The sequence below is a fragment of the Lampris incognitus genome, chromosome 10 (assembly GCF_029633865.1).
Source record: "Lampris incognitus isolate fLamInc1 chromosome 10, fLamInc1.hap2, whole genome shotgun sequence".
NCBI lineage: Eukaryota > Metazoa > Chordata > Actinopteri > Lampriformes > Lampridae > Lampris > Lampris incognitus.
This window is the reverse complement of record NC_079220.1, coordinates 16712162-16725585: the sequence shown is the minus strand read 5'-3', so window position 1 is coordinate 16725585 and position 13424 is coordinate 16712162. Positions and strand designations below refer to the sequence as shown.

The 13424-nt window shown below is 41.5% G+C and overlaps 1 protein-coding gene across 1 annotated transcript; it reads right to left on the bottom strand.

The window, feature by feature from the left end:
• Positions 1 to 2779: 2779 nt before the first annotated feature.
• cdipt (CDP-diacylglycerol--inositol 3-phosphatidyltransferase (phosphatidylinositol synthase)) lies at positions 2780 to 12067 on the bottom strand. The gene is made up of 6 exons (XM_056287778.1): positions 11916 to 12067; positions 8347 to 8481; positions 7541 to 7694; positions 4048 to 4129; positions 3305 to 3386; positions 2780 to 2936 (listed from the first exon to the last, which is right to left on the bottom strand). The coding sequence occupies exons 1-6, from the start codon at positions 11956 to 11958 to the stop codon at positions 2791 to 2793; spliced, it is 642 nt and encodes a 213-aa protein (XP_056143753.1). The 5' UTR covers positions 11959 to 12067; the 3' UTR covers positions 2780 to 2790.
• Positions 12068 to 13424: the final 1357 nt, after the last annotated feature.

Sequence of the window (13424 nt, the reverse complement as noted above, 5' to 3'; positions counted from 1 at the left end):
AGAAGATGGCGGCTCGGATGTTGCAGCTAGAGGCATTTTAATAGGACACACTTAAATCTACTGTAACAGACATCAGGTGAGCATAAAATGTTAAAACCCAATGTATTCAGTGTTTATTAACCATTTAAAAAGGAGGGAAAGGAAGCAACCAGAAAACTGTTCACCAACAAGCAAAATAATGTGCCTTTTTGTTGAAAGATGGAAACTGAGGATTGAACATCAGAGGGACACATTTACTGCCAAAAGGTTTATTAGGAAGATGGGAATGTTTGCCACATGCTGTTTATGTGCACTCATCTTTTTCAGGATGGATTTAACATTTCAGTCAGTGGTAATGTGCTTTACCAGGGATACTAGTAGGTCAGCACTGTGCTGCTTAGAAAAGTTACAAATGCAGTTCCTGGTGTCTGGTAGAGTCCCGTCTCCTACCTCTACTAATCCACACAATTACAAAATTTTTGTCATCCATCAAGTGGTATTCATTGTGTTGGACTTAAGGCATTTTTAAATGAATGATTATATTCATGAGCATTTAATGAAATTTAGGTATTCTGATTCATGTGGCCAACGAGTGCCATATGGCTGGAATCGGCTAATCCATGTTGGAAATCTAATTTCCTGCTGTATGCAACAACAAAATGGTGTTAGCTCATCTCATCCCAAAGATTATGACAATGGGTGAGATGGTTTGTTCGATATAACACAGCCAAGCCAACATAAAAACAACGTTAAAGTTAGAATCCTTAAAACTATAGGTTTTGTTTCATTTACAGACATCTACAGTGACATGTGATAATTGCAATGGTGTTCAAGCCACCAAAGTCCTGGAGATCCATTCGAAATGAAACAAGAGTTGCCAGCGCTGCTACGTCAGCACCGCCAAACAAACCAAACATGGTTGAACAAGGATTTTAGCTATCAATCTAGTAGTATCTGAAGATAAAGATCTTCTCCAAGCTGCCTTCTAAATTCACTACCCCTTCAAACACCCTTCTACCGGCCTTCTACTTCTACATTTGGCTTCCACGCTCAAGACTGAAAACTGAAAACAATGTGCCTTTTAAATTTTCATGGAAAAGTCCCACCCAATAGAAGAATGAGCAACTGAAAAAAAACTTTCATAATTTGGATTTTGTTTTTGATTGTCTGCTGTAATTAGTGATGTGCTAGTAATGGAACAAATAAAAATTTTTTTACATTTAGTTGCACGTAAATCTTCAAGATTGTAACTTGAAGTGATATCAATGAATCAGTGGTTAACTAGCAGTGACATACACATTGGCCTTGGATTAAGTTAAAATGTAGCTCTGGCTGAAATGTGAAACTCAGATCAAATAAAGTTGATTTCAATAAAGCTTACGATTACTTCCCTCCTTCAAAAGACAACACCACAGACTTCCTGTGTGAAGCAGGACAGTACCATCGACAGCTGTGGCTTGGCAACCTGACTGCTTAGGACTGCAGACTGCTTCAAAGGACTGTAAAGACAGCAGCAAAAATCATTGGTACTGAACTAACACTTCATATTTACACCACCTGCTGCAAAAGGAAAGCCCAAAACATTATGAAGGACACCAGCCACCCCACTCATGTTCTGCTCTCGCTCTTTCCATCTAAAAAACGTTACCAGAGCATCAAATCACACATCACCAATCTCAGTAAGTTTCTTTCCACAAGCAGTCAGGTTGCTGAACAGCTGACGCACCCATATGCATCTTACATTAGTGTGTTATCATGTACTGTGTGTGTGTGTGTGTGTGTGTGTGTGTATATATATATATATATATATATATATATATATATATATAAATATTTCTATGGGTGTGTCCTTTGTCCTTTTGTCCTTTGTGTGAAGGCAGAGAGAGCCAGAGCACAATTTCATTGTATTCTACACATAAGAATAAAGTTGAACTTGATAGCAGGCTTAGGCAATATTTCTGCCTCGGCTAAGTGAGCCACATGTGAAGAAGTTATAAGCTGTAGCACAAATTAAAATCAGCTTGTGTCCCATTTAAAAATTTTTGCTTTCTAACAAAGAACCAGATGAGTTTTGCCCATGATATCCACTCGACTCTTCTGCTGCTACTACCAACAGGTATCCTCCATCCTTTCTTACCCAGCATCCAGGAAGTTACCCCCAGCTCCTGCTACTTGAACGTAACATCACAACAAAGACCTAAAAAAGGTTCAGACAGGCATCGGCAAACATATGCGGTGTCTCAAGAGGAATGTACACATGCCGCTCTCTCCCTTCTGATCCTTTTCAAAATAGAAATGCCTCTGGTGCCATTACCGGCAGCCACCGGCCAATTGCATCTGATGGGCTGACTTGGTAGGAATGGTATTCATGAGTATGACATGATCACTGCGCTTTACTACTGAAAGTGGTTTATTCCGGCAGACCCGTCCCTGCCTCCTTTGATTCAAAATCATCTAAAGAAGTCCAGGGAAGTTTCATGTTCCATTTAACAGTTACTTCTATGCTCATTTACTAACACAATCCACATACACAGTCCGTGGTAAAGAGAAGACGATGTGCAACAACACTGTCTTGTTGATCGCTTGGAATGATATCTGACCTTAAAAGCTCACCAGCGTAATATGCTCCAGTTCCAGCAAGACTGAAGTCTGCAATGTCAGCATGACAAGCTGATGTGGTTGCCCTGCGTTTCATGCCTATTTGAGTTACATAAATGTGTGTCAATCGAGTCCAAATAAGTCTACCTTTTATCAATAAATCAAGCAAACAAAAAGGAATCACAAGAAGATGAGGGCTGACAGTTGTGGCTCTCACTGGGCCTTGGTCCTCTCAATTTCCCGATCAGCTGCATCGCAAGCCACCATATTCTGGGAGGCGGTGATGAGGTGAAGGAGGCTTATCCCAGCCTTGAGCAGGCAAATCACAGCACATACTCCCTGTAGCCAGTACAGCCATGCTAGGGGTGGTGGGGGAAGTGGGGGGTGGAGAGACAGGCTCAGTGATGGAGGTCTTGTGGTATCTCATCACATGCAATGCTTTCAGTAATCAAAGACTCCCAATGACTAAGATTTAGTCTGTGGCTCAACTTGTGTCTACCATTAGCATATCTCTCATGTTCAAGAGGACCTTGTGAGTCCAAAGATGGTGATTTTTTTTCCTTTTTACACTGTTACTTAAATCTGGATTTCAAATGGCTCTTCGTGAGCAAAGCAAATTTTTGTATTTTGCAGTCTATGTGTACCAGCTGACGTCCAAGATTTAAAAACAAAAGACAAAGGCAAAGGGAGGGAAGGTCTATGAAGAAACCATTGTACACAGACTTACCAGCAGGTTCCTCAATGTAATAGAGAATGTAGAGGAGGCAGAAGAACAGCTCATTCCCCATGCACATGACAAAAAGCACCGGCTATGGGGAAACAGAACAATTAGAGACAGAAACAAAAGGAGACATTGTTGTGACATCTTGCTTTAGTTTAAACCATTCTATCTAAAAACGACTACTAGGTTTGAGCTCCCAAGATCCTGTCTAAAGTGGCTGTATGCATGTGTGATGGTGTGATGGATACAGAACTAGTCTGATTAATATGGCCCCGGAGAAACCCAAGAAACAGTTTTTTTTCCACTCTCAGGACCTGATTATGGTTGACAAAACCATCATGATAAGTTAAACTTGGGTCATGTTGATGATTGGGATGGGCTTTTATTGTCTTTCATTATGACCCCCTCCCCACTTATCAGCCAGCTCTGTGCTACTTCGCAGAATAGTCGGGTGTTTTCACAGAGTGACTGTTTCTTAGAAGCTCATGAACATTAGTTATAACTGCTCAGAACAAATGCCTACAATAAGAAAAAAAAAACATCAGGGAGACCTGCCTTCCCTCCCATCAAAGTTCTCACACCTGAGACACAACTTTCCCCGATGCCCCACACTTGGCCGAGAAATTAGGTTTAAATTATGCAAGATTGTCTTTTTGTGTGTGTGTGTGTGTGTGTGTGTGTGTGTGTGTGTGTGTGTGTGTGTGTGTGTGTGTGTGTGTGTGTGTGTGTGTTGCGCCCCCCACACTCACCTTTGATGTATAGTATACACGAAGGATAGGATTGCCTGAGAGGTCGATGACCTTATGGCTGGTTGAGCCTTTCATCATTGAGCTGAGGGAGAAAGGGATGAAAAGAAAATGAGAAAGAAAACAAGATGATAGGAGCAAACAGTATAGAGACACAACATTTCTCCTGTCTTGGGGAAAACTTTATTTCTCCAGCCTAGAATTTATCCTTCTTAGTGGAGGTCTGAGGAATTTAATATTCTAAACAGTGTCAAGTGACATGTGCACGCCTGGTGCTTGTTTTAATGAAGACCCTGCAATGCTAGTCCACCCTGTGTCCCAGTGTGTGGTCCTGTACTTCAGCATTAAACTGTCAGGAACAGAAGTTCAGTTCCTACAGGGGCCCCGCTTATAATAAAAACGGACTAAATTATGGTGTTGTGAGGGATGTTGGAGAACCAGAACCAGCCTGGTATGTCTACACATACAAGGAATTTGATTTGGAGGCTTGTTCACATGGGACACTTGAACATAAAACAGACTATAAGAGGTTACAGATAAGGTTAGGGTTGGGACTCAAATATGTATATGTATGTACGTCAAACATGTAAAGATAAATGAGTTAATAAGATTGCTTTATCCTACATGTTATGTGTAGTCAGCAGTCATCGTTCCCAATGAAGCTCACCGGACCAGAACTGCTGGGTATATCTCACATGTGAGATGAGGACAAAAGGACAAGGAGCCTCACTTACAAAACAGTGCGTATGATCCAAACTAAAAGTGTACATGTGCACGAAAGCTGAAAATAGCGTGCGCAAAAACCCCTCCAATTTATAAAACCATGTGCACGCACAACTAAGGCAATGTTCCCTTTATAAGTCACAGTCCACCTGGAAATGTGCACACATGGATCAGCCTCATATCCTGCCCTCTACACACTCCTATTCAACCATAAATGGTCAATGCAAAGCACCTTGTGAATGTTGATACATATAAATGAGCCTGCTGAGCAATGGTTCCTTATGGTGAAGCATGGCAACAACCAAGAGGAAGACCAAGAAAAGGAATTTTTCTGACACAGAAATCGAGGTGCTCGTGGGTGAGGTGGAGGTTAGAGGGCACATATTGTTTGGTGGCCACAGCAGTGGGGTTACAAACAAAAGAAAACGCAGTGAGTAGCAACACATTGCTGCTATGGGTAATGCAGCAAGTGCGACAGACAGGACAGTACCAGAAATAATTAAAAAAAAGTGGTCGGATCTAAAGGTGGAGGCAAAAAAAATGAATTGCATCCCACCATCAGAGCGTGTCTGCTACTGGTGGGGGGGCAAGGGCAAACCCGAGCTCACACGGCTGGAAACACAAATGGCCTCAACACTCGGGGGAAACAAGTGTGTGTGGCAGCCACCGCAGTGTCTCCAGTGCGCTCTGTGCGCCTGACAGCACAGTAGTGTTCACTGCTGCAATTTCACACACAAAACCTGTATGAAAACTAAACTCATACTTGGTCATATATGCACAGAATTAGAAAATATTATTAAAAACTACTGACATTCTGTTCTGCAATTCTTTAATACTATTTGATGTAAACTTGGATTTCTACAACTACTACTACTAGTACTTTCGGCTGCTCCCGTTAGGGGTCGCCACAGCGGATCATCCGTTTCCATTTCTTCCTGTCTTCTGCGTCTTCCTCTGTCACACCAGCCACCTGCATGTCTTCCCTCACCACATCCATAAACCTCCTCTTTGGCCTTCCTCTTCTCCTCTTCCCTGGCAGCTCCATATTCAGCATCCTTCTCCCAATATACTCAGCATCTCTCCTCCACACATGTCCAAGCCATCTCAATCTTGCCTCTCTTGCTTTGTCTCCAAACCGTCCAACCTGAGCGGTCCCTCTAATATAATCGTTCCTAATCCTGTCCTTCTTCGTTACTCCCAGTGAAAATCTTAGCATCTTCAACTCTGCCACCTCCAGCTCCGCCTCCTGTCTTTTCGTCAGTGTCACTGTCTCCAAACCATATAACATAGCTGGTCTCACAACCATCTTGTAAACTTTCCCTTTAACTCTTGCTGGTACCCTTCTGTCGCAAATCACTCCTGACACACTTCTCCACCCACTCCAACCTGCCTGCACTCTCTTTTTCACCTCTCTACTGCACTCCCCGTTACTTTGGACAGTTGACCCCAAGTATTTAAACTCAGATGTCTTTGTCACCTCCACTCCTTGCATCCTGACCATTCCACTGTCCTCTCTCTCATTCACGCATAGGTATTCCGTCTTGCTCCTACTGACTTTCATTCCTCTTCTCTCTAGTGCATACCTCCACCTCTCCAGGCTCTCCTCAACCTGCACCCTACTCTCACTACAGATCACAATGTCATCCGCGAACATCATCGTCCATGGAGACTCCTGCTTGATCTTGTCCGTCAACCTGTCCATCACCATTGCAAACAAGAAAGGGCTAAGAGCCGATCCTTGATGTAATCCCACCTCCACCTTGAACCCATCCGTCATTCCAACCGCACACCTCACCATTGTCACACTTCCCTCATACGTATCCTGCACCACTCCTACATACTTCTCTGCAACTCCTGACTTCCTCATACAATACCACACCTCCTCTCTCGGTACTCTGTCATAAGCTTTCTCTAAATCTACAAAGACACAATGCAACTCTTTCTGGCCTTCTCTATACTTCTCAATCAACATTCTCAAAGCAATTTCTACAACTGATGATGACAATTTCATCAGTTAGGTACCATACAGTCCAGCCCTCTCCTCTGTGCTCTGGGGGTGGGGGAATGTGTTGGTGAGACAGCACTGATGAAATATTGAGGGGAATTTGATTTGAGATTTGATTAGGCTTATCTCTTTTACAACTGAAAGGTGCTTATGGAATAGTTATGGTTCTCTAGCGCAAGCACAAATAACACTGCTGGTTTGAATTTTTATGATAAAGTGGATCAATGATAAACACATGGTATGAAGTGAAATGCAATGTGTGAGAGGCATCGCACACATTTCATTTCAACAACCTGGCTTCAATTCACCACCGCGCCATCTACATCGCCAATTTCCCCCGTCTCCAAAATGTTGGTACGCATGGGTGAGAGTTTCCATACAGGTGGGCACATTCTCCCATCAAGTTTGGTTTTGCAGGTCCCAACTTTTACGCGGGAAGTGGCGTACACCTCTTTCAGGCCCTATTTTGTTTGTACGTAATGGTTATAAATGAGGCCTAAGGTGACGTCAAAATACTATCAGTCTTTATTGTATTTCATTCATTCCAGCAGTGATGTCACTGTCATAAACACTCATGTCCCTGGATTGAGAAGGTCCTGCTCTCCTCGTTTTTACATTTATCTGGAAATGGAATTAGTGTTTTGTTCCCCAGTTGGGGGGCCTCCAGTGCTGGATAAACCGCGATTGCAAACAATCACTTGCTTGGAGAAGGAGAATTTTCAGAAACAGAGACAGAAGGGTTTGTTGTTTCCTTTGAGACAACAGTACCTGTGCAGGTGCAGCCAGTGGCTAGCAATGTCCAGACACATGCTCAACTGGAAGAGGAACGTGTAGGATGGGTAGAGCAGAGCCAGGTTCACCAGGAGGCACATGGTGGCACAGCGGTCCGTCAACATGTCCAGCATGGCACCAAATTTGGTACCTTTACAGAAAAAAGGACACGAAGAGCCAGAATAAGTCGATGTCACTGCCTAAAAAAGAAGTGCATTCTTTTAAAAACAAGTCCTGTTTTACAAGAAATATCAAGATGGTGCTTTGATCTGGGGGTTGTTCAAGTATCTGGCGAGGCTAACACAAGCAATCCGTTTCTCTGGTAATGGCCATTGAAGTACAAATAAACTTCAGCCACAGCATACACTTACTGATAACTGTCATGCAATCCAACTGTGTTTTTCCCATCCCTGGGCAAACGTCCATTTTAACTTTGATTCGAGTTGTTGTGGTGCCTTAAGTTTTACACTTGAAATGCACCACCTGGACAATAAAAATAACGACTCTGCATGCTCCACATACAAGGACAACTGAAATTCTATATTTAAAGGCATTAATCTTTCTGAAGTGATTCTTTTTCCTCTATGAAGCGTCATTGTCAAAGATGTCTCTGTGACAATCCCTAGAAAGCACGAATCAACCTTAGGACAACAAAGATATCACAAAATATAGATTCAATTGAAGCTAAAGAACTAGTGTATCCCAGTGTAAACTTACTCTTAGGGATACACTAACATTTTTACACACACACACACACACACACACACACACACACACACACACACATAGATATGCATACATACATTGATTGAGTGCCCGAGCAGCATGCCCATCAAAAGCATCCAGGAGCGCACTGAGGAGGTAACAAAACACTGCAGGCAGCGGGCAACACGGCATCAGGTAAAATGACAGGAAGGCCAACACGATTCGGGCATAACCTAACAACACGGAGGGAGAGATGAGGTTAAGCTGGTCAATGTCATTAAATAACTCAAAACTTCATTTGTACAGCATATTTCGTGAAACATTGAAATCCAATACGCTTTATGATTAGAAGAAAGTTCACAGATAAAAATAGTGTAATAATAAAATAAACGAATAAAATGTAATACTTAATAACACAGAAAGAAATGAATGGCATGAACCAAAATAAAACGGTATAAGGGCCATTCTGCCGAATCGGTGCCATTTGCATGTTCTCACTTTTCAAAATCAAACTTAATTCTTTGTCTTTTTTTCAGCACTGTGTCTAATAACACATATGTTTAACTTTTCAAAATGTATAATGGTCGATCTCAGGCCATTTTTTTCCCCAAGGTTTCTAAAGGGAAGATGGTTGCATTTTTCTCAGTCCTGTTACCAAAACTCTTACAACTGTTTAAATATCAATTAAAAGTCATGCCAACTAGTTTCTTTGTTTTTCCCTCAATAAAGTGGGTATTTTCAAGAAATAATTGGTTACATGTTCAAAAAATATATATATGTAGCTAAAAAGTCACAACATATGCAGGCGAAATGTTTTTTTTTTAACACAAAGCCATTATTCATTTTTAAGGGAGACCTCAACCTCAAATCTATCATGTGATTTATCAAACAAGTGTTCAAATGACGGACCAAACATTACTGAAAAATAAATGGTTTATCTTTATTTTTTTTAATAAAAAACAATTAGGCAACAGGAACGAATATTCGGTCACAGGAATGAGCACTGAGTAACAGGAAGTACTGCTTACGTGTGTGAGAACAACTGGATGTCAGAACTTCCTTCAATCAAACAAAGGTAAAACAGAGGTCATTATATTTGGCAAAAAGATCTTAGTTTAGAGAGTCTGCTACAAAATTATAATAAAAAGACCATGTTAAAAAAAAATCTTCTAAATAGCAACATAAAAGCAGTAACAATCGTGTATACATGTTTTTGCACGAGTTTGTGTGCGTATATGTGAGCCTGTGCCTGTCTGTGTGTGCAGGTGGGGGTGAGGGTGGTGGAGACAGAGAGAGAGAAGGTGTGAGTATAGCCCCTCCCCTGCAACATGTGTCTGGCTCCTGCCTCTGTACAGTATGGGTTCTCCATCTTCCTCTACAAAAGGCAATAAAGACAACACATACAAAAAGTTGAGCATATTAAGTAGGTCCTCAGATCCACTGACTACCAGTAGGCCTGCCTAATATTTACTTGAGAATACTCTTCTGCATATAAAACACAACATTCACGTGCCAACAGGACATTCAATTGTATTTCCTATAGAATTGCATTAAATTAATGAAACAAAAACTTGCCTTGCCTTTTCTAAGAAGCAGTCTCTAGTTTGGCCCAGGCATTTTTATCAATTTCCATGTAACGAGCCGTGACTTGCTTCGCTGGTGGGATAGTACACAGGATGTCTTCAAATGGGTACCAAAGGATGTCTTCGCAGGCTGCCCTGTAAAACCGGTTGGCTCCAATCCTTTTCATACAACGAACCTCGCCATGTGTGTTGCTTGTGTCTGTGATGATCCCAGGGTATAGTTGACCGTCGTACTTCAGCACACACCATTTGCCAACAACCTCAGGACTTTGCCACTGATTTTCTGTGGTCTTGGGAGCCTTCTCTTGATTGAATGTGAAATACTTTGTATTAAAGCACTCACAGCTCAGATGTTGTCTTGCTATGCACAAGCAGCTAACATCCCTGTAGGTCAGCTCTCCAGGGCCTAGGGTTACTGCCTGATGCATCTTCATCGTAGATGGAATCGGTGGAACATCCTTGAGCATCTCTGACACTGCTATGTCGACTGCTTCCTCTTTATCTGGAGGTGTGGTTAGGTGCTTTAAGGCTTCTTTCCTGGATTTGATCCTGTAGTAAGTCTCCCTCCACTCTTTGCAACGTCTGCGCTTTTCCCTCTTACTAACGTCATTGACTAGTTTCTTCCTGCCAGATGCTATGTCCTCCCTGTATTTCTGCTGCTCCTTCTTTAAGTATCTCTCTCTCCTTTCTGGGTCAGCATTGTGTCGAGCGCGACAGCGCCGCTGCTTCTCTGCAGCACTTAATCGATTGGCTCCCTGAAAGAAATATGTTCACATTGTAAAACTGAAAAAAACCTTTAGTAATTCCAACTATAAAACTTAAAATCAACAGAAAAGTATTCTAATTAAATCACTCTCCCTACCTCCCCCTACCTCACCCCTCCTCTCTCTACCCCCTCCCTAACTCCCCCTCCTCTCCCTACCTCACCCCTCCTCTCCCTACCGCCCCCATCCTCTCCCTACCTTTCCATACCTCACCCATCCTCTCCTTACCTCCCACCTTTCTCCTCCTCGCTCTACCTCACCCCTCCTCTCTCTAGCTTGCAGTACCTCATCCCTCCTCACCCTACCTCCCCCTCCTCTCCCTACCCCCCCCTCCGCTCTTTCATGCAAACTTCTCAGTCCTGTTACTCTTATTCAGCCCTGTTACCTTTTACATGAGTAACAGGACTGAGTTTTTAGCATAACATTAGCTACACAGCCAGATGACACACATGACATCTCATGCTAATAGCATGAAAATACTTAGCACCTTCAAGCGGTTTACCAAAACTATCTTTAAAGAAAAAAATCATAACAACACAAAAGAAATAATTTTGGTAACAGGACTGTACGTTGAGATTGACATTCTCAGTCATACTTACAATATGATCAAAAATACAGAAAATAGTGAGAGAACTTACTTCTGGTTTTCCCATGGCCTTCAGGAGACTCAAATGACGCAACTTGCTGTTTATCCTGTCACTTGTGGAATGTTCCAATTTTTTAGAGGGGGGGGGAATGTGTCAGGGTAACAGGACTGGGTGAAAACCTGGGGACGCTACTAAAAATTTGCATTTTAACTAACATATTATGAATTTCCGATGAGAAAATTTATTTTTATGTCTAAATTGGAAATGGAATCACACAATAAAACAAAAAAAATGTTTTTTGAAAGATTCTAATCATATTTCATAGTGAAGTGTAGTGTTAGGGAGTGGGGACGGGCTAAAATCCTATTTTTCCAGTGTTCTATGTAGTTTTGATTAAAGTTGTACATGGCGTACCTTCAAATTGCAACTAGGACAAAGAGCAAGACACACTATGATAACATCATGTATTATACAGACACTTTTCATGCATATTTCTGCATGTAAAGTCCTGGGGACGGAAAAGGCACCGATTTGGTGGAATGGCCCATAAATTGAAACAAACGGAGCCCTAAATTGATCAACAGCAGATTAACAGCTAATAAATACAAGTAGAAGAGGTGTAGCTTTGACTTGCAATTACCAAGTTTCAGAGAACGACTCGCTAAAATGAACTGACTCACGAACTACTAAGCTACGCTGCTGGCTAGCCGTTTACATGTCGGTTGAAACTCACCGATCAAATTCGGGACGAAAAGGAATATATTTTCTTCGGCCATCTCGGGGCAGACTCGGCTGTGTAGTGGAGCAGACTGGTGACTGCGAACTATCGGTAAACGGTTGATACCCCCCAGGTAAAGAAACTTCGCTAACAAGCGGCGTGTTCCCCACCAGGGTTAACCGGAATTCAATGGATTTCCTTATTGCGTCAAAAAAAATCTCCGGTTTAGATAAACTTCCGGTTTAAGCAGAGTTCCGGTTTGAACGTTTGACTCGCAACGTTCCTCCCCTTTAATATGAAACAGAGCAGATCGAATGCTATTTTTAGGTACAGGTCAACACAGCCGTCCCTCATGGAGCCTGTCAAATATATGGCCTTTTTACGGTACAATCCTTCCAGGCCAGAGGATAAAAGGAAGAATTCCTTCCGCAGACGTACAACTAACATGATACAGTTAAGAAAACGTAAGCATTGTTTTGTTTTTGTTTTTTTTGGGACAATTCCCCCACAAGGTCATTGGAAAAAAATGCCAGCAATATTACATTCCAAATTTGTACACTCATATGCCTATTTTGTTGTAATGGGATATCACAGATGGAATATTTTACAATAGTGAAAATGTTTGTTATGTCTACTGAATAATATAAAAGTTATATTCAGTGTCTTGCAACTTTGGCCTGCAGTTTTCTTTTCTTTTGCCATTCATTCATTTTTTTAAAAAAAATTTTGCTGGCAAATCATGGGTCTATATTACAAGGTCTTTGGCTTAGACTTGAACTTGTAAGTTAAATTGTATTACATTTCGATTTCATTTATTTTCCACTTATTTTCATGTGTTTGGAAAATTGCATTCAACAAATCAGTGAACCTGACGTTGTAAATAATGCAATTATTTTTTCACAGCTTACAAACAGCATTTCAACAGTGTCATACTCGATAGGTTCCCTTGAATAAGTAGAAGTCTTCGTTATTATGGCACTGCAGGCACCAGAAACATTTTTTTTAAAAAGTTACTTTCAATGCATGTAAATATTACAGATCAGTTTGCGACTTCCACTGAGAAGTAGGCATATAAATATCTGAGCCTATGTCAATGTAATTTGTCATAATGGGCTATACAAATAAAATTGACAACTTATTACTGACGGTGTATTTTAGCCTTCAGCAAGCCTTTGGACATGGATGTGAACGGTTCAAATTAACAAGGGATATTCTGCAGTAACACTAAAATGCAAGAACAGATGAGTGTACAAATCACCCGATTTTCAAGGAAACAAAAATACAATTGCTGCATTTATATGAAAATTAACAATCTTCAGTTGTCTCTCCTCCAACTCCTCCATAGTGCCTTTACTGGCTGAGTTGAATCCTTTAACTGGGTCTATGGGTCAAACTGACGAACACAGACCTCAGATTCACTGTGATCCTACCATGCACCAACATCAGGTGGGTTTACTTGACTGCACTCATCCAATTACATCCAATTGACAACACAAGCCAATGCTGATGAGACAAACACCATGA